At 37.8% G+C, this 22,143-nt stretch overlaps 1 protein-coding gene across 1 annotated transcript; it reads left to right on the top strand.

Moving 5' to 3' along the window:
• The first annotated feature begins 247 nt into the window (after nucleotides 1-247).
• Nucleotides 248-21,297, top strand: GGA1 (golgi associated, gamma adaptin ear containing, ARF binding protein 1). Its single transcript, XM_026695910.2, has 17 exons — nucleotides 248-752; nucleotides 2,118-2,202; nucleotides 4,626-4,701; nucleotides 6,404-6,502; nucleotides 6,935-7,058; nucleotides 10,810-10,910; nucleotides 11,706-11,786; nucleotides 12,188-12,325; nucleotides 13,747-13,828; nucleotides 14,283-14,390; nucleotides 14,753-14,908; nucleotides 16,079-16,143; nucleotides 17,187-17,344; nucleotides 17,464-17,744; nucleotides 18,378-18,547; nucleotides 19,349-19,459; nucleotides 19,629-21,297. The coding sequence occupies exons 1-17, from the start codon at nucleotides 710-712 to the stop codon at nucleotides 19,737-19,739; spliced, it is 1,989 nt and encodes a 662-aa protein (XP_026551695.1). The 5' UTR covers nucleotides 248-709; the 3' UTR covers nucleotides 19,740-21,297.
• Nucleotides 21,298-22,143: the final 846 nt, after the last annotated feature.

Below are 22,143 nucleotides of genomic sequence, written 5' to 3'. Positions count from 1 at the left end.
CGCCTCTACTGACCGCTCCCACCCCACAAGTCGGCTTTGACCAATGACACTACAGTTCCCAGAATGCACCACTAAGGGCTTGTTTTGATGAAGTATGACTATGGCAACAGAGCGCCTTTGCAACAAGGGACGGCGGTTATAGCGCTTTCCGGTCTAGTGGTCAGAGAAGTCTGACGCAGGAAATCCGAAAATAGAGTGAGACGTTCTAGCGTACTCAAGCGTCGTTTTCTATGATGTTCTGTCAAAAGCTTCCGTTCTATTTATTGGGTGTAATAGCATAGAGATAGAAAGAGGACAATAAACTAGGACGAGTTTACTCAATTTTTTTTTCTTTAAGCTTCTCTCTCCCCGTTTCTTTCTTTTGCCCCGAAGTTGTGAAGTGTCTCTCTTCCTTCCTGCCACAGACAGAAAATCCGCTGTCCTGCCTCAGCCCGGCACCTCAGTAGAATTTCCCTTTGGCCCTGTCATCACTGGTCTAGGCAAAGCCTGTCTATCTCGGTGAATCGGAGGAGGAAGTTGGGAGCAAGTTTTGCCCCGCTCCCAGAGGGCGTTCCGGCTATAACTTCCGAAGCTCTATTGTTTCCAGAACGGCCCTCTCGACGGTTTTCTTCTCTATGGCTCTGGGCCGCCGGAGCCGGAGGGAGGCAGCAATACTGAGCCTTTGAACTGGAGCGGCCGTGGAGGGGGCGGGGTAACCGAACGGGAACCGATGGAGCCCGAGATGGAGGCAGAGACGTTGGAGTCCAGGATCAGTAAGTTGGGGAAGACCGCCCGGGTTTATCCCTAGCGGTAGCAGGTGCTTCGGGCCTCCTTGGAAGAGGGCTCTTCTTCGCGTGACCCGCTTGCCATCACATGCTCTGCGGTTCCCCTTTTTCATCGCGGGGGTCACCGCCTGTTAGGAAGACGTTGCCACGTTTTGCCTCATTCCGAGGGAGGAAGAGACTGGCCCTCCGTCCCCTCCTTTAGTCCTGGAGAGCTTTTTTCCCCCTCCCCTGTCTGGCCCAACTAAAGTTTCCCACTCACCAACTGCCAAAGGTTAGGGGTCTGTTACTGTGGCCAGGAATGAAGCTTGCCCCAGGCCTTAGTGCAATCGGACTTTGAAATCCCCAGAAAGTGTTGCTGGATTAATCACATACTCAGTTATGGACAGTAAATATGTTGCTGGTACCAAATAACATTGTTTTTTTTAAAAAAAAAGAATTCCGAATTAGGTTTAGTTACGAATATAACTCTTCAAAATCCAGAGCATGTTTCAAGGAGATAACTTTGTAATCTTTAGTTGCAATGAACTACCCTAAAATGAGTTTATAATTTGCAAAATGATTTTTTAAAAATACCTTTATATCTGGTGAAAGGAACTTTGGCCCACAAAGATTTTTGTGCAGCGGTTTAACTTTTAAGGTATAGCAGGTTCTGTATGCTGTTTTTGTAGACCGTCTTGCTGTTTTGGGCTGTGGTATTGTTCCCCTCTTTTTTGACCTGACAGCATTATTTTTTTTTAAATTAAGTTTGCTGTGTGCAGACGGGATGACTTATATATTCCTCTGCTTTGTAGGAATAGAAGCTGTAGTAAGTTTCATTTGGCTGTAGTGCAGATGACAGCAATATTCATTTCAGGTTACATTGTAATGGTGGATTGTATTGAGAGAACTTTGATTTGCATTTTTAAAAATGAACACTTGCTACTCAGCATGGACAATTAAGACTTGAGTTTGGTATCTTAGGGAATAATGTGCACAATTTGATTCCCCCCATAATGTCATGTTCCAATTTTCATTCATAGAGCTACCTTAGGTTGAGCCAGAAGTTTGGTTCAATTTGTTGAGGACTGTCCACTCATTTAGTAATACTTGCACATGCTAAGTAGATAACTTATTGTGGCCAAAAAAAGATATTGAAGATTAAACCTGTGACCTTTATTGGGAAAGCACATGATTTCCCTCTAACAATGGCGTCTCCCTGTTGTGTCATTCCTGTGGTGTCTGATGGCAGCATTGTAATAAAATTTTGATAACTTCCTCTTTGTTGTAATGTGATTGGTAAATGGTCTCTGACATTTATTCTGATTGCAAGTTAAAAAAAATCGAGAAAACTTTATTTATTTTCTTTCAATTCAGACAGAGCTACAAATCCTTTAAATAAGGATGTGGAATGGGACAATATCAATGCTTTTTGTGACCAGCTGAACAAAGAATTAGAGGGGTTAGTATACCTGATATACCTATATTTGACTATCTGGGGTTTATGTATGCTGAAAACATAATAATGAAATAAAGTATTCCAAAGAAGCATTCTGAATAAACTTATGGCTACATCTGAATCACTTTGTGTTCTTCTAATGTTCAAAGCTTCTCTTTACTTAGCTGTAGTTACTAAATTAATCCACTATTCTGGGTTTGCATAATCCATTTTGCCACGCAGTCCTGATCATATGATGGTAAACCCACCAGCAGTGGGTTTGTGAGGTTGGGATACTGTCCAGCAATGCAGATAGCCTCTTTTGCATTTTACAACAGTTCATTTAGTGACCGTTCAAAGTTAGAACAACACTGAAAAAAAGTGATTTATGACCATTTTCCACACTTACAACCACTGCAGCATATCCGGGGTCACATGATCAAAATTCAGACGCTTGACAACTGACTCATATTTATGTCGGTTGCAGTGCCCTGGATCACGTGATCACCTTTTACAACCTTCTGATAAGAAGTCAGTGGGAAGCCAGATTCATTTAACAGCGATGTTATTAACTTAACATCTGCAATGATTCACTTAATAACTGTAGCAAGCAAGGTTGTAAAATGGGGCAAAACTCAATAAATTTTGGGCTCAATTGTGGTCATAAGGACTGCCTGTATTGAACACGCTTCTACCATTCTATAGATCTGAAGCAAATATTGACAGTGGATAGCATCTGCCTCTAAGGTAGAATAGCTTTTCCCATTTACTGGGCAACTCACAAATCCTGCCAGTGAACTATCTAGCAAGCTTATTTAGTGCTCATTTAGAATTGCAGGATTTTTTTTTTTTTTATTTGATTTGATTTCAGTGCCACATGATTCCAAATTGACTGTGTGGCTTTTTTGAAAGAACCAGTTTACTGTCTTATGGTACATGCTGATAAGCTACATAACAGGCTACAGCACAGGTGTCAAACTCAATCGTGTCACATGACATATCACGACATTTTCTTTGCCTTTGTGGAGTCGGAGTGTGGGTGGCCTGCACATGATGCATCTGGTCCACTGGCCGCCAATTTGACACCCCTGAGCTACAGGAAGTTACCCTGGGTTTTGATAGGTGTGACCTCCTCACCTGGAAGGGAAAAAAAAGAAGAATAGCAGAGGAGAATTCCTTAGATTCCAAGAAAGTGGCAGGCCTCCAGAATCCTGAAGTAGCAAATAGGTGCCAAGCTCTCCCTAACTCCTGCGTATCATCTGACCAGATAGTAAATCACAATGGATTTTACTCACTTGGACACCGCTATGGATTGCTGATGGCTTGGGGGGGGGAGGGGGGAACATGACTTTAAAGATTAAGTGCAGTTAAATGCAACTTAAGCCTGTCTTACTCATGAGCTAAGGACAATTTGAAAATAGTGTCATAGGAACATAGAAGAACAAGAAGTTACTAGAGCAGGGCTTTCAAATTCGCGGCGTCATGTTGCCATCATGTGACATATTGTGACTGGAGGTGGGCGTGGCCACTGCTTGACTCATCTGGCCCCCGGCCCATGAATTTGACACCACTGTACTAAAGCATATTTGTAACATAGTTAAAAGCCAATAGGGAAATATCCTATGTATGAAATATGGGAGTTCTGGAAAGATTTAAAAAAGAATAGTAAAAGCAATTAGTTAAGACTTTCGGTATATATAAATCAGACACCTAAAACACTACAATTAATAGATTGATTTAAATTTGCATAAAGGATAGTAGGTTTTAATTGATGATTTTTGAAGAGGATCATCATTTAACAGAGAATGTTAAAAGAAATTTCAAAATGGTGCTTATATACCCTCTTTATTGGTAGTAGGGCTCTCCAGCATAGGTTTTCTGGATTACTTGGAGATTTCATTAAGATATTAAAAGCTAGGATATTTCTTTAGGGAATGGGCCAGAGTCATAATCAAATTTTGACTACAAAAGTGATTATTTCCTAGAAGTCAACTTCAATCAGTCTCTTAGTATCGGTTAGCAAGTTACTAAATTGCCTTATTCGTAATGTTTGTTGCAAAGGAAGTATAATTCCTTAAAAAGGAAGTACAAAGTATTTACACAGTTTAAGAACCAGTGAGATTTTCTTGAAGCCAGCTAATAGAAAGTAAAAAATTTGAAGACTGCATCAGGGAAAAGAGAGATTTCATATTCATATAGCAATAGGCAGCATCTCACCAACACATCTGCTCCATTTCACAAAATGTATCAGCCTCAAGGCTGTCTGAAGGTGACTTGAAAAGAATAAATAGCCTCTGGATTGAGAGCTCTTCTTCCAGTGAATGGTGGTTTGTCTGTTGTTATGAATGTATAAAGATTAAAATAAAATGGGGAATGGAGAGATCCAGATTGTTACTTCATTAACTGTTTCTGTGATGCCACTCACTGTGTCTATGTTTCACTCATAGCCCACCCCTAGCAACCCGGCTCCTAGCCCACAAGATCCAGTCTCCACAAGAATGGGAAGCCATTCAGGCTCTCACGGTAAGATTCCATGAACTATATCCTGCTTGATTTACTACAAGTTGAAAGGAAACAAAGCTTGATAACTACCTGAATGAGAGCTGGTACAACTTAAGCCATCTTGGGTTATATTAGAATATGTTGGAAGAAGAGTGGTGATATAATCAGGACTAAATGTGAAACATCAGGATAATTATTATCTCTCCCATCCCTCTGCACTCTGATTTCAAGTGCCACACCTTTGACAGATATAGATATTCTTCTTTTCATGGGATGCCAGGTATTTCAAAGAGACACCATAGCTTCACTGTTTCCTGATTTCAAGAAAACTGCAGTTCTGTTTGGTTATTCATTTGGAGCCACAATTTGGCTTGACTAACTGTATTTTTATTATTATGGCTTAATTGAAAGGATCTTTTCAGCATTGGTGTGTCAACTGAGACATTGCCCTTTCTAGAAAAGACCATCTGACACACTTTTATGGTCTCTTCCATTTCCAGTGAAAATTGGATTTCCTATGCTTTTCAAATTTTCAGCTTTAAAATATTTCTCTTTGGATTCTTGCACTGGTTCTGTTTTATTTCGGTTTTAGGTTACTTTAGATTGTTATAAAATTTGTGTGTATTGGTTTTCAACTTTTAAAGTATACATATTTTGCCCATGGCAATATAGTAAATTAATAAATATATTCCCCATTCATGTGAAACAGTTGGTCTACATAGAGAGCAATAATCGCAGCATTGGTATTAATACATAAACTCTAAAAGCTAATTCTAACTGATGCTTAATGAATGAATTGTAAGGTAATAGAAAAAGTCCTGCTACAATCTGCTATTCCCATCCTCACAAATTGTGACAATGACCGCTCTTGATGATTTTACATGCAATCTATTTCTAGCAAGAGTAAATACTATCTGTATCTAATCACTTGGGAAGGAGGAAATTCTCATCTGACTACAAGTCTATTGACACTTGAGATTTTGGATCAGGTGTTTAATAAGGACACTCCTGCTTAGCTCTCAGCTCAGTGTTTCCAATGATTCCTTATCATCTATGCCTGCCACAAAATGAGAAATGAGAGATTCTCTGAGTTCCTGGGAGCAACTGACACTTTTTTCCTGGCATATATCATATTTAACTTATATTTTATAGAATGAATTATTGTAGGTTCATATTAATGCATATGCATGTGATATTTGAGTAAGGCATTCTTGGGCTCAATACTGGAAGCCATCATATAGGATGTTTATTTTTGGTCTAACATATTGTTATTACAAGACAATGCTCTCTCAATAGCCCAAGGTGACTAATTCTGTACTGAGCCATGGTGGGATTGCTTTTAATTATTTCCATACTTAAGACCCAAGGAAGGTAATGTGCACAAAATAAGTCACTCTAAGTGCAACTAGTCTTTTCAAATCTGAGGTCATAATTTGTGAATTTTGGCAGAGGGAGCAAACTTTTTTATTACCTCTTCCCAAAATGGAGTTTTCCTGATGTAGGGAAACTTCTAGAATTATACTCCAATATCTAGGAGGCACTATTGAGGCAGACTGATTTATCAGTAGAGAGAGAAAAAGTATGAAAGCTTCAGAAGGCAATATTTTTTAAAAATAACATTCTTCTCAGTCCTCATCCCCATCCCCCATTTCATTGCATTGTGAAGAAAATGGGGAATCCTGGCATGTGGACTTTCAGGATCACTTCCTGCTCTGTTTTACAGGTGCTAGAGGCCTGTATGAAAAACTGTGGCAAGCGCTTTCATGATGAAGTTGGCAAATTTAGGTTCCTTAACGAGCTCATCAAGGTTGTATCACCAAAGGTGAGTGCTCATTACTATATGGCCCAAGGGTTAATCAATAAACTAAATTAAACTAAACTAACACTAGTGGGTCAGGTTCAAAATGTAACATGTAAAAGTGACAAGCACAGAGCATTTTCATATTTCAACATGTTGAATAAAAGGTAATATTATTGGCTTCATTAAGAAAACCTTGTATTTTGAGTCATTTTCTTTTTGAGTCCTGTGCTAGTACATTGTAAAAGAAAAGTGAAGAATTGCTGATGGTAGTTTATTTCATTAATGTCTGATATTATCACATTGCAACAGTTGGATTTGTCTTCATCTTCAGTGTAGAATCAAACACACGACACTTCATCTCATGCTTGGTATAGAATACCCTGGAAGCAAATTCTTGTGTTTTTCTTTAACCCTTTCAAGTTAAATATGAGATGTGATTTGTTTCTTCCTCAGTATCTAGGAAACAGAACTCCAGAAAAAGTGAAATCAAAAATCTTAGAATTGATGTATAGCTGGACGTTGGGTCTGCCTGAGGAAGTGAAAATTACAGAAGCATATCAGATGTTAAAAAAACAAGGTAGGATATACTTTTCTATGCTCAGAGGTTTTCACCTAATTGTATAAGAATGCAGACATTCCTTCCGAACTTGGATTTAATACCTTGGGTTTTATATTCTGGGTTACAGAAATACTGAAAGGGTAAGATAAAGAACTGGGCATTTTTTCAGCTCTAACTCATCTGTTTGCAAACTCATACATACAAATTAATAAATGATACAGAGGATGGTTCAAAATGGTTAAAGCAGGTTAACTTTTGCTTCATATCTTATTTACAATGCTAGGGAGAAGTAATACTGGAGATGTGCATCCCTCTTTCTGCCAATAATCATCATCAAAGCATCTATTTGATTCTTAAAGATGAAATTAATTAGCATAGTTTGATTAAATTTTTATTACTGATGTTGTGTCTGTATATTCTTAACTTTTAAAATGTGTATATAATTTCACAGCAAGTATTGAAATGAAAATATAAATATACTAATTCAATACGTGTGCTTTGCTACGAAACTATGTGGTTGGACTTAGTTTTAGGGGAAGAAAATGGGGGGGGGGGATTCTGCCTCTGCCTACCAGCATCCATCAGTATTCATGTGGCTAGGATCAGTGTGTGAGAGAGTTGAGGGCTGTTTGGAAACTGAAGCAGTATTTGCTGTGTGAGCAAGGAGACAGCAAGGAGCCGGGGCGTGACTTAGCTCAATTGTTCTGTACCAAGGTTGCTTGGTGCTGTGAAACTAAAACTGAAACTGAAACTCCTCTACTTGTGTTTTGCATTTGGAACAGATTACTTTTCAGGTGGGGAAGGGGAATAGAATTCCTAAGCATCAAAGCTTGTTAATAATATATGAAATACTAATGCTCTGATGATCATTTCAAAAAATCCTTTCTTAGTGAGCATCTTGAAGCCAAGATTTCAAGTTTGCCAAATTTCAAGTTTGTAGGCTTTACAGTTTACATATATATTTATATGTACCTTGCAGCATTCAACATTCTCAGCATTATACATTTCTCAGGTATTTGCCAAAATACAGTATAATAATTTGAATCTGGTCAATTAGGCTTGCCATGAGAACTCTGGATTATTTATTAACTTACTAACCAGAATATTCTGAGGTACTTCATCAAATACATTTCTGAAAGTAAGTCATATTATAGTCATTCCCACAATCTAGTAAGGAAGTTGCCCATTTAAAAAAAAATTAAATAAATTTAGTTTGATAAGTTTGATTTGTTATTACAAATTCATACTAATTATTGCATTGTTTTCAAGGAGCTTAGCTTATTTGTTAGATATCAATATCAGAATGGCTGATTTATAGTTTCCAGATCCTTCTTTTTCTCCTTTTTCAAGATAAAGATAGTATTTGCTCATTTCCTTTGGCGTCAGACAGTCTTAACCTTTAATTCACCAAGTTTCTGTCATAGGACTAAATGGCCATTCAAACTTTCTTTCTCCCATTTCAAAAATTTCTTCAAGATTCTACTAACCTTTTTTTTGTAAATTCAATAATAAATCATTGTCCAGATCTTTTCCCATCTCTTGATATATGTCACTTGTATTTCAAGTCTATCATTTTACAGTTGTTTTATAATCCACAGTTTCTTCAAAATATTTCTACATTGTTTAGGATTTTTTTTTCTATATCTTTGATTTCTTTAACATTTCAAGAAATATTTTGGCAGATGTAGAAATTATTGTTGTTGGTTTATTTGTAAGCTGCTCTCTCAGTTCTTCAATGACTCTTTGAAATGTCTCAAGTATCATATCTTTATCAGACATTTTTAAAGTTTCTGCCTGAAATGTTAATTTAGTATCCTGTTTTTGTATTTACAAAATCTCATTTCTTTATTTTGAAGTTTCCACAATAATCTCTTTCCTCATAGGATCAACAAGTCCCATTCCCACAAAAGTGTTTTATTTACTCAATTTTTCAAAGTTCTTTAAGTCCTAATATTCCAAATTCATTTGCTTCCTTAATCCATTCAAAACTTTCTTAGGTTGAATTTTTATTTAGCTTTTTGGCATTTATTTTTAAATTCTTTAAATTGTAAAGTAATCTTTCTTCTATTTCAGGATGAAGTTTTACTCACCAGATGGATTTTCAGAGTTGTTCAGAAGATCTCTTTTAACTTAATATAATTGTAATTCCAAAAGTGATTAGAAAGTGAGGTTAGACTAATTTAATGACCTTAAGGGCTCTACTACAGCTAGGCTTGATGATTTCCCTTGTCGTTCAGTGCTTAGACCCACAGGAGAAATACAGGCCTACAGTTTCCTTATAAGGAGGAGCTGTCTGGAGCACAAATAGGCAATCTTCTCTCCTCTCCTGTCTGGAGAGGAGCAGCATCTACACTCCTTCGGAGTTGCCTAATTCTAGTTCTCAATTTTTCAAAGATAATACCAGACCATCAAATTTTTGCTTTATTGCCACAGTACATAATTCATCTAGCCTTAGACATTTAATCATAGTAATTTCCTGACAGTAACTCTATCAATCCCGGGCTTCAATCCTGCTTCTTGATGTTGGTCTTTAAATTTGCCTCATGAAATCTAGAGTCACTTATTTGAGAGGACTAGTATAGTTCTGCCACCTCCTTGTTACAATTTAGCATGTTAGTATCTTCACTGCGCATTTGTTATTTGATTATTTTCATTTCATTTCAAACCTTTCTAAAGAAGCCCTTGTTCTTGTACTGGTCTTTGTTACCCAAACTCAGTTTATTGCCTTTGTTTTTCCAAGACAACCTTCTAGAGTTCCATGCTATCTTTTGCATTCACTTCTTAGAAGGCAGGCTTTGTCAATACTTTCCCCTTGGTTGGATGAGTAATAGGAGAAATCAGCAATACAGGTAGTCCTCAACTTACGACCACAATTGAGCTCGATATTTCTGTTGCTAAGTGAGACATTTGTTAACTGAGTTTTGCCCCATTTTACGACCTTTCTTGCCACAGTTGTTAAGTGAATCACTGCAGTTGTTAAATTAGTAACACAGTCGTCAAGTGAATCAGGTTTCCTCATTCACTTAGTCAAAACGTTGCAAGAGGCAATTCCATGATCCTGGGACATTACAACTATCATAAATACGGTATGAATCTGTTGCCAAGCTTCTGAATTTTGATCACATAATGAGGGGATGCTGCAATGGTCATAAGTGTGAAAAATGGTCATAAGTCACTTTTTTCAGTGCCATTCAGGAGTGGGATGCTACCAGTTCTGCTCGGTTCTAAAGAACCGGTAGCTCTGAAGAGCAGCAGACACCGAATTGGTTCTGTGTTTGCTGCTGTTTGGCCACCCGCCCGCCTGGGCTCTTACCTGACCTTTATTGTCTGTTTTTTCAACCTCAGCTGCTTTGCACGGCATAGCTGAGGTTGAAAAAGCAGGAAAAAAGTGCTTTTTCAAATGCTGCGTACGCGCTTTTCAGCTGTCTGGGTGGCATAGCTGATGATTTTTTTACACATGTATGAAGCGCGTGTCTGCATGCAAAACATCACCAAAATAGTAGTAACACCGGTTGAATCCCACCCCTGGTGCCATTGTAACTTTGAACGGTCATTACATGAACTGTAAGTTGAGGACTACCCATAGTTCCTTCATTTATTTTAACTGAGGAGTTGTCCACTTCACTGCAACATTCATTCACATAGAAAAAGGGGTCAAATTGGGGAGACTTATTAAATTGGTCTGATAGGGAAATGGATCATTTGCCTACTTACTTGCTTTTGACCACTTGGGAACTCTTAGTAGGAGCTTTTCTTTTTTTTCCCCCAGGGATTGTAAAATGTGACCCCAAGTTGCCAGATGATGCACCTTTCCCTCTACCTCCTCCCAGACCAAAGAATGCAATTTTTGATGATGAAGAGAAATCCAAGGTAAAAAATAATTTATTGACTATATATTTTACAGTAATTGTTTTGCTTTATCTAAGGTTTGAAACTCTTAGCTTTTCAAGGTACTGCATCATCTGAAAAGGTTTTGTGTGGAAAGTGAAAATGTGAGCTATTTAGAGGTTGCAGTGAACACCCCCTAAATAACAAGTTTTAAGAACTTGTTGGATAGGACTTGGATAGGACTAGGATTGGGTGAGTTAACCTGTAAACCTCTATTTTTTGCTCCTTAGTTCTCATCGTCCTTGACTATTATTTGGGGCTTTTTTTTAATGGACTGATAGATATGTAGTTAGACAATTTCTAGAGTGCCCAGATTGCCCTGGTTTGGGCTAAAAGATGAAATTGTCTGTAGGCCAAGGTTATAATAATGGGCCATAGAGTTTCATATAATATTGTTAAAAACAAATTGGCAACACATGAGTGGTTCACTAAACCTCCTGCTTTTCTTTCCTTAAACAAGTTTAGAAACAGCCCATGAAATCTATCTGTTTATCTTAGTACATCACGGATTATGCTAGCCTACTGTATAGAGAAAGCAGAAAATATAAAATTTATCCTTACTCTGTTGTTGATTATTATAATACTTTCTGGGGTGTTTTAGGTTCTATCAAAGTATAGAAAGCTGAAATGTCTAAAGGTCTGATTGATTTAAAAGGATTACATTATGTGGAAAGTATTGCTCTTATATTATCCTGCTCTATAACTCATATCTATTTTTTCAGATATTCTTCTATTGTAAGCTTTCCACAGACGCCTATTTTTTCTGTGTCTTTGCAGATGCTGGCCCGCCTGCTTAAAAGTTCCCATCCCGAAGATCTCCGAGCTGCCAATAAACTCATCAAAGAGATGGTTCAAGAGGCAAGCTTTACTTCCACCTCCATATATTTATCAATTGGCATTGTTTGATAATGTTGTCTTTAAAGTTTTCGTGCTAGGGTTTTTCCTCACAATAACTTATTTCACAGGGATTTTTCCCTGTAGAAGAAAGAGGTTTCCAAGACTCAAAAATAAATGATGGTCTTGAAATACATGTCCAGTGAGCTATAAGAGCTTTCTGTGGCATGTTTTAATGGCTGTAGTTGCTTAGGATACTTAGTTAGCTGCAGTATCTTTGCATTCAGTGAGCTCGATAGAATAATACTGGGGTACATCAGCTGAGGCTCTCTTTAAAAGTCATTGAAGATAATAGGATTGCCATGTTTTACATTTTCTAGTCTTCTAAAAAGTTGGAAGAGATTGTAACCCTTCTCTTCTTCCAGGACCAAAAACGAATGGAGAAGATTTCCAAGCGAGTGCATGCCATTGAAGAAGTAAATAACAATGTGAAACTGCTGACTGACATGGTGACTAACTATACCAATGGAGAGATGACAGAGAGCAGCGAGGATCTCATGAAAGTGAGTAGATAATCCCCATTTGCATTTTGTTTTGCAACAAGTCCTAATGGAGGATTTGAAATTCTCAACTATGAATACATGTGCGTTTTTACATCCTAAGCAGCAAATGTCCCATTTATGTTTGCATGAAGAAACTAAAATTGTTAGTCCAATAGGCCCTTACAAGGCATCATTGAAAATCCTTGGTTACATAATTTAACATAACAAAGATACGCACAAAGATTGATCTTCTAAGTATCTCCCCAGTTACCCTTGAGGCTCAGCTGCCTGATTATTTTTTCATTCAGCCACTGCCTGCTTTACATTTCTGTGTCTGTCGCTTAAGCTGCGTTGTAAATGAGTAAATCAGTCACCTGAATACAATTAAGATTTGCAAACATTGCTGTGTGACTGTGCTAATAATTGTATATATTCAGCAAATATACACATTCAGCAAATTTACTATTATTTTTAAATACTATTATCTAAATTGATTCTAATACTTCCACTTCATTTACTGTTCAGTTGAACAGGTTCCATATCATAGGTTCCAAATCACATTACACCATATTACATTTTGGCATAATGTTTTGTACACTACAGCCTACTTCATCAGAAATTTCCATACATCAGCTGACATGGACTTCAGTCTACAGAAAATGTATATGATGATACTTGTTAATCTTTAAGCTGCTTTAAAACTGCTTATCTTGGCATCAAATACATGCTAATCTTTATTAGCATTTTTTTTTTTGCCTGTCACGTATAGTACTTCCTAACACACTTTGCTAGAGTTTTCAGACTGGTCAGGATGTTGGGAATTCTGATAGTCTAATACTCCAGAGTTGGATGGGAAAGACTGACAGAATCAGAAACCAATTAGAAGATTAATCTGACAATCCTCCAGAAGGGGGCAGAACATCCTTTTTGCTCTTTCTACAATTAACCACAATAAACAAAGCAGTATCTGGACTCACATGTGGGATGACTAAGCCATTGTGATACTTGGCTTGATTTGGCTTCATGCACTGACTGAATCCCTGAATTCCTGCCTTATTTCAAAAAGCAGACTTAAACAAACTATAATTCAATGGTATACACCCAATTATTGCATTTAGACTTTAAACTTTAAACCGGAAATTCAGTAAGTGGTGTCAATTAATGATTGAAAAGGTGTTAATGTTTCAGAAATAGCTCAGTAAAAGAAATTGCAACTTTTTCTCTTATTGAAACAATCACCTACACAGCAAACACTGGCTGCTCCTTTCAGAAGTTATGAACCCTAACCCTCTTGCTTCTTTTCAAATGAATCAATTTTATAATTTCATATGGGTTCACACAGATATAATCAATAAAATAAAACCACCCCACTTACTTGACTATGTATTTTTAAGCCTAAAAGTACACTTAATTATGTTGAACTTTAATATTCCTCATTATAGGAGTTGTATCAGCGCTGTGAACGCATGAGGCCCATGCTTTTCAGGCTTGCTAGTGACACAGAGGACAATGATGAAGCACTGGGTAAGTTATCTTTAAGCAAGCATCTAGTTTTATATTAGAATAATTTCAAGTAAACCCTATGATATCAATAGACTTCTTCACATTCCATTATAAGTTACTCTAATTATGAGTTTCTGGATTAAAGTGCACTCGAACTTACCGTGTGCATAGATATTGTGATCTTTCACTTCTGACATCTGTTATCATCCCCTGGCGAGCATCTTTGGGTCTGTTCTAATTAGGTTAGCTAATTGAATGGAAGCAAAATTGCTAATCAATGTATAGACTTATTGTGTTACGTTGATATATTATGAATGTCAATGTAATTTTCAGCTAAAGGTTTTAAACCTAACAATGTAGGCTTAAAACATTTGTATTTTTTATTGTAGAAAAGTTAATGCTAGGGTTCATCTCTATTGTGGAACATTTGATTACCCTCTGAACCTTCATTTGTATCATCTTGATCTTGTTGCAGCTGAAATTTTGCAAGCTAATGACAACTTAACACAAGTGATCAATTTGTACAAGCAGATTGTGAAAGGAGAGGAGATCAATGGTGAAACAATGGCAGGTTCTCTCCGAGGTAAGGAGGCTGGATAATAGCTGCTGATGTAAGAGGAGAGGGCTCAGAGCCTTGGCTAAAGTAGGAATCTAAATAAAAGATGAGATAAACAGAAGAGATAAAAAAATAAGAGATAAACAGATTAAAAAATCCAACTTTAGGATTTAGAAAGTGATCTTATTTGACTAACTCACTCTCATTTAGTCCAGCAACAGGGCTGAAAAAATAAAGCAGTAATCAGGGATTACTGAAGACTGAAGGGAGTTGAGGTAGAGTAAGGGTTTTCGCAGGGCAATCTCTGACTGACATAAGGGAGTGATTGCTAAGAGCTGGGTTTGTTGCTATTCTGTTCTTCTAGATAGAGACTTTGTTTCTTTGTTTAGGCAGCACTTCTGCACTTCTGGATCTGTCAGGATTGGACATGCCACCTGCAAACCCTGCCTACCCAGCCATACCAACTTTCTCAGGCGGTAGCTCAGCAACTGTGCCAGAGCAAAGCAGTTCAGTCTCTCTGTTGGATGATGAGCTCATGTCACTAGGTAAATCCATGATTCTACAGGAGAGAAGGGGACTGTTCTAAATGAATGAATACTGGTTGTTTGCTCTTGAGTGTAGCTTGTCTTCTATAACAAGGATGTTCTAAACAGATAAGAATAAGGTTTAATAATATGGCAATCCTGCAAGGTTACAGCCATCAAGCAAAACTTTAAGTAATTTTTGGTACGTCGTAAGTCCAGATATTATTGTACAAATGTGCTTAAATCGTTCCCAAATTGATTTAGACAAATTCATAATTAACTCTTCTTGAAAATGCAGAATCTATTCACAAATTACGTATAGATCTTGTTAGTGAAGTTCTAAAGCTGTTTAGGTTTTTCTGATTTGACTTAAGTGTACATGTTTATTTTATTAGGTAGTTATTACATTTATATGCCACACATCTTGCTATCTAAATTTGCATTACTAAATCATATAATCAGTTTCCTATAGACTAAGAAAAATCTTGACTGTCATAAAAAGTAATATTTGAATAGGCCATTAATATAAAGAGATAATAACATATTTTATTGCAGTCATTAACCAACACAAATATAAAAAGAAAAAAAACCAATCTGTTTAAGGCATAGTAGCATTTCAGAAGATCCCTGGGAAGGTTGCAAAATGACAGTCCCAGGACACTACAACCCTTGAAAATACATAATGATCATGATCATATGGCTATGCGATGGTCCTAAGTGTGAGAATTAGTCATAAGTTACTTTTTCAACATCGTTATAACTTTGAATGGTTGCTAAACGAATGGTTCTAAGTCGAGGACTACCTGTGTACGGTATATACATAGACATCAGAATTGTGATTTTCCATTTATTCTTATTAAAGCTTTGGAAGAGCATCCTGATGGAGATAGCCACTCCTTATGATTTTCAAGAAATGTTAACATAGAACTATTTCAGAAAGCATTCTCCCTAAGTTTATGCAATGCAACATGAATTCTTGCCTTTTTATTCCTTTTATTTTTCTTTTATTGTTCTATTATAATTGATTTTATTGTGCATTGGGGACATTTTATGACTATTAGTTAATGTACTGTTTTAATCATTGTTGGAATATTTTAATTTGTTTTCCATATTATACTGAGTTACTAGAATACTATTGTAGTTTGGGCTCCTCACTCCTCACATATCTGTTCTTTCTGATCCTCTGCCTAGGGCTTACTGATCAAGCAACTTCTTCAGTCCAAGGTGGAGACAACAGTGGGTGGAACAGTTTCCAGGTAAGCATCTGAAAGCTGAAAGGACATCACTGGTTGATAAATCCTACAACTTTGCAACTAGAAGTCAATGGATAATGAAAAATAAAGCTGTGAGTGCAGATTCTTCATATTTATACTAAGTGTAGATTAAAGATGCTTCAATCAAAATGTGTACAGCTTATCCAGTGGAAATATAAATGAAGTTTATTTTAGTTGACTAGGTCTATAAAGATGCCTTTGCATGTTGAAATGTTTCTGTAGCATAGATAGGTGAGCAAGGTTGTGTGCAGAAGTAACTTTTATGAAGGAAATCCTCTAATATGAGTTGCTTGTTTTTCTGGATCTGCTTTAATTTCAGATTGTTAGATCTTGATTTGAGAAGAAGAAAATCATTAGAGTTTTATTTCAGGAAAATAGATGCAACCAAAGTGTGAATCAAGCTCCTGTTCTCGTTTCCCCCCCCAGCTGTCTTTTTGTAAAACAAATAAGGGAGACCTTACTTTCTTGAAAGGGATATAAAAAGACCAGCACACTTGAGCCTCCCATTTTTCAGGCAAAGTTTATGTTAGAAAGCTTAATGAAACAGCACACAGAATAGAGATGACCACAAATAAATAATTGAATCCATGTCATTCCTTGAATTTATTTTATTTTTTATTTATTTTTATTTGCCAATTGTTTTCAAGATAATAGCTATAAGTAAAAACATAGTTATGAATACATGGATACATATAAGAAAAATAAAAAAACATAAAAGAAAGAATAGGACAGGGACGGTAGGCACTTTGGTGTGCTTATGCATGACCCTCTTGTGCAGGCCTTGTAGATTCTGTGCAAATCTCATCTGCTGTGCAGAAAATTGTAGACTTTCCTAATCCTATCTGGAGGACTGCAGTTATTTGAAATTGCTGTCAACATGTGTGCAAGAAACCCAAGGATTTTTCTGCACTTTGTACTGCATGTGAATATACTGTTCTTTATCTAATGGTTATACTTAAGCTATTCAGTTTGGCTGTGCTTTTGTGGGGAGCTGTATCAAAATTTCTTCCTTTTTCTTTTTTTAGTCTTCTGAAAGCCCAGAAGGACTACCAACTCCAATAGGGAAAGCTGAAGCTGGACAGCCTGCATCTCCTGCTGCCACTAGTGGTATGGATGACCTGGATCTGCTAGGCAAGACTCTGTTGCAGCAGTCTCTTCCCCCAGAATCTCTTCAAGTCAGATGGTAGGAAGCAAGGAGGGGAAGGACAGAGAGCGTTTCTGAAAAGGGTGTAGCTTTTGCTGAGGGGGAAGCCAGTTCTTGGCCTTTCTCTTGAAAATCTCACTCTCTTTCAAACTTTGCAGGGAGAAGCAGCCACCTCCTCGGTTAACCCTGCGTGATCTCCAGAACAAAAGCACTTCCAGTCCATCTCTGAGCACCAATAGCGCTTCGTCTGTCTTCCCAAATCTCTCTTCAAACCCTGCGGTCACCCTGCCCTTGGAAAAAACAGCCCCTGTTTTGGCCCCTCAAGGGTCACCGACTCTTTCTGGAAGCGCAAGCCTTCCAGCAGGTCTCCCAGCTTCCACACACCCCTTGGAATTCTCACTGATGAATGTCACCGTGCCTTTGGAATCCATCAAGCCAAGTGAGTTTGGGCAAAGTTTTGGAGAACGGTCTCCAAATAATAATAAGCATCTGGCTTAGCTCATTTATTGTGGTGGAATCTCTTGCTTGGTGGGGGGAGGGAGGGAGAGGGGAGAAGTGGAAAAACTGGGGAGCTTGGAGTCGTCCTTGCAGGGAGGGAAGCGATGGAGGCCAGGAAACCTCCCCACACCTTAGAATTCTTGATAGCCTTTAACTTTCTGTTCCCAAAATAATGTAGTCAGTCTGATGAGATTCTTATAAATAGACAGACAACAATAACGACGCAACTCTGATCAGCTTAGAATGTCACTCTGGTTCCTTGTGTCTGACATTAATGCAAGTTAGAAAACTTGGGGGAAAGATTGTGGTTTGTCTTCTCATTTTACATTTGAAGCATACCTCCATTGCCTCAATCTGGAAAGTTAAAATGTGGGGTTCCTACTACTTGAAATGTAAAGGACAACCAAGCTAAGAGAGATAGAATTTCGGGGTGGGGGGGTGAGATAGGTGGGGGTTGGTCATTCTAGTCCTACCTCCTGACTGTAATAACATTTAGTCAATGACTGACTGCTTCTTTAGAGTGGACCAGTCAATATTCTCTCATATTTTATGCCTCTCCTGCTACTTATTCTAGGCAACATCCTCCCAGTGACTGTGTATGACCAGCATGGTTTCCGTGTCCTCTTCCACTTTGCAAAGGACTCTCTGCCTGACCGACCTGATGTGCTAGTGGTGGTCATTTCTATGCTAAGCACAGCCCCTCTGCCCATTCGGAACATCATCTTTCAGTCTGCTGTCCCCAAGGTAATATTTTTATGCAACTGAAAATTTCTTGGACAGTATTTTAATTGTTTGAGAACACTAGGAAGTCACCACCCAGCCTCTACTTACCTAGTGTAAGTGCCTAAGTAAGTGCTTATCTATCTAGTACTTACTTTGCCTACAACTTCTGCTGATTTTTTTCCAATTGAGTTAAGGAGAAATCATAACTTACTAGTGAAAGGCATGACTTGGTTTCATTCCTTATTTTCTCTGACCCAAAAGGCTATTGCTGATTAATAGTTTAAAATGTAACATTTGTTAAAAATCTGAGACTTTGAGAACCACTACCAGTTACGTTCAAATAATTCTGCTTTTTTGTTTGGGGTTAAGGTTTCACTTCCATACATGCAGGTTGATCTGAAAGGAGCAAGTCCCATGGCTGATCAATGTGTTGATGATATACTTCCATGCTGCCCTTGGTACAGTGATTGCAATGGCCTGTTCCTTGAAATAATTTTGTTTAGCTAGTTAAAGATTTTTAAACAACAATTGCTTTAGTATTTCCCATTGTCATTGAAAGAAAAGAAATGTAATATTCGTAAAGGCTGTAAAACAAGCCTTGAATTAGAATTATTAACTAAAAGATCCGGAGAGTCATATTATTATATTAATCAAACTTCTAATGGATGTGGTTTAATTTATCAGTCCAATTCTTCCAGAGGGGAGATACAAAGCCTACAACCTTTCTAATTAAGTAATGCCATTATTTGGCTGTATGGAGGCAACTCTTGTTCTTTAATGGTTAAATCATAGAGTTGTATTTATGTGCTTTTCTTTGTACAGGTGATGAAAGTGAAATTGCAGCCACCTTCAGGGACAGAGCTCCCACCATTCAACCCAATAGTGCCCCCTACAGCAATCACCCAGGTCCTCCTCCTTGCAAATCCACAAAAGGTAACCATACCTCCTTAAGGAAAATAAGTGGGTCTGTGTTCTTGATCTAGAGTTGTCTTCCTCAGAAGTCTTAGTTCCTCTCTACTCCACTCCTACCCCACATTTGCAAATCTCGGCCATTATCCCCGAGTCCTTCTCTTAATTGTTATATATCTTTTTCTCTGTCTAGGAGAAAGTAAGACTACGATACAAGTTGACCTTCACCATGGCAGATCAGACTTACAATGAAATGGGAGATGTGGACCAGTTCCCCCCTCCAGAATCATGGGGAAATCTCTAGTGCCACAGCCAGTGTGCTGGGTCATGTTTCTAAAGATTCTGCCTCGCTTAGGACCAGAGCCTTCCCAGGATTGGCTGCTGTTTGGACTCTGCTTTCAGACTGCAAAGGCAGGCGCAGGAGGATGAGAGGCAGAGAAGAACAAGAGGGGGTGTCTGTCTTGGGGTCAGAGGGACAAGAAAGATTGAGTTGCTCTCTGTTCTTTGATTTCGGTTCTTATTTGATTTGTCCTTTACCCTCATCTTGTTGTCTCCCTTTTTGCTTTTCCTTCAGTGGAATGATATCAGCACAGATGAGCTTTGAAGAGACACTTTAGATCTTCTTCTGTACAGCTTTCCCAAATCTGCTGAAATAGGATTGGATCTTACACTTTCCCATTAATGCCACTTCTACACAAGCAGCCCTGACATGTTCAGGTTAATAGATCAGTTCTGGGTTTTGGTTTTTGTTTTTTGTTTTGCTGCAACACAAAAGCTGCAAGACAAAAGATGGGGCAAGATAAGTACCCAGTACTTTGTCACAGGAGAATTAGCTGTCCCATTTAAAGCTTCGTGAATTAAACATCTTTAGGACTACAGGGTAGCTGTTTCTGTTTTGCTCACAAGGCCTTCATTCTCCCAAAGGCTGGACAAGGGGAGGAGTGTTGGCCTAATTCTCAATGTATTGATTAACACTCCAGGAGTCTGAACTAGACTGAGTTAACAGGATGGGGAACCAAGTTTTATAAGGGAAGTCTGAAAACTGTTTTGCTCCATGATTTGTTTTTCTGGGAAAGGAAGTAAGCTATACCAATATACTGTGTGCAGGAAGTTGCAGGATCCATCTTCAGGTCCACATTGTTGTATGCAAAGCTCCTAGCTCCATCTTACATAATCCAGTCTTTGAAATCCACCAGAATATAACAGAAAATTGTTGAGAGAGAAAGATATTCCCCTAAATATGCTTCCCTTCAAACCATTAGCAACTATAGCTCCCTTCTTCATTTAGACTTGGAAACATGCAGTCTATAGGACTGTTAGATTTATTTTCATGAGCAAAATGTCCATGGAAGAGTTCTCAACTGGTTTTATAATAAATTGCACTAAGACGGATGAAACTAAGCATTGCAAAAACTAAATGCAAAAACTAAATGGGATTGAGACAGTGAATGACATTTTTACCCAACAGAGTTGCATACTTTCTTCAGTCAAATTGACAGGTTTTGATGAGAAATATTTCTGGTTAGATTCTGCTATGACTGGATACTTTTAATTTCTAGTCTCTCTTTTCAGGTTTTATCTTTGCCCCTTGCTTATTTTAGAGCTGGTTTCATTTAAGTTTTGAAGTCTCTGTTTTTGTGTGCATGTATCTACACACACACTCACAAGTTCTGCACATAGAAAGGAGCCCCAAAATATACCGTGCGAAGTCTGGTGTATTAATGAGAAATATTTTTCCCTAAAGTGCATTCTAAGATCTGGGACCTCCTGAAATAGCATGAGGATCCTGTATAGAGTTGTAGTCTTACAAATCTCTTGTTTTTCTCCTGTTGGTAATTTATAAACTTCATTTTGAACTTGAATAGTTTGCAGTCACTCTGTTTTTGGTGGAAAAGAGTAGTGGCTCTTCATATCATGGCTTACATAGAACTCTGCTTGTATCATCTCTATTTTGGGCCAAATCCGTACTATGTACAGTATAATCTGCACTTTTAAAAAGATGTACTGAGAAACTGAATGTATTATGCAAATATCTCATCTTTTTGTAACACTTTATGGTGTTTCTACCAGTTAACCGAAATCTTGCCTTTGTGAATTAGTGCCATTGCTGGCGCATTCTTTTAATGCAGTCTGATAGGCTAGAAATGTAAGGGGCAAGACTCGCAAAATGCATCATTAATTCCTTGCTTCTGGATTTCTGTAACATGTTTGGGATATTTACGGGTATTCGTGTCTGTTTTTAAAACTGTCCTGGAGGTTAGCCCTGACAAACACTTGATAATCCACAAATACTAAGCATTTATATAAAAATACTAATGCATTTTAAAGCAATTTACTGATATTTTATGCAGACTCAGTAGAAGGATAAATGTAGAGCAACCATTTCCAGTCATAATGAGTTATGTTCCTCAGTCTCAATTCCTGTTTTAGTGCAGAAACTTCGAACATAACTAAGATATGACTATATCGACCACAGTTGCCTCCATATTTCATGCAAGGTAGTGTTTGTATAGTGATCTGTAGAGCAATTACAGAGCAATATAATTTGGCAGAAAGCAAGAAATGGCTGCAAATGCTAAGCATAGTTTTTAACTCGAGGAAACTTGGCCAACAGTCCTTTCTACTCCTCTTCTAGGCAGGGTTATTATAACCTCAAACTGTGTGTTATAGTTTGTGGCCAAATCTACTCTGCATATATTAATAGCTCT

This window comes from Pseudonaja textilis, chromosome 5, assembly GCF_049901715.1.
Source record: "Pseudonaja textilis isolate UNSWEBS1 chromosome 5, rPseTex1.2, whole genome shotgun sequence".
Classification (NCBI taxonomy): Eukaryota; Metazoa; Chordata; class Lepidosauria; order Squamata; family Elapidae; genus Pseudonaja; species Pseudonaja textilis.
Note: the sequence above shows the minus strand (reverse complement) of the source record. Positions and strands in the feature narration are given on the sequence as shown.

Bases quoted from the DNA above. Each gene is read 5' to 3' on its own strand.
- GGA1 (XM_026695910.2), top strand. From the start codon at position 710: ATGGAGCCCGAGATGGAGGCAGAGACGTTGGAGTCCAGGATCA. The intron at 11,787-12,187 runs GCAAGCTTTACT...CTCTTCTTCCAG, and splicing joins TCAAAGAGATGGTTCAAGAG to GACCAAAAACGAATGGAGAA. The intron at 13,829-14,282 runs GTAAGTTATCTT...ATCTTGTTGCAG, and splicing joins GGACAATGATGAAGCACTGG to CTGAAATTTTGCAAGCTAAT.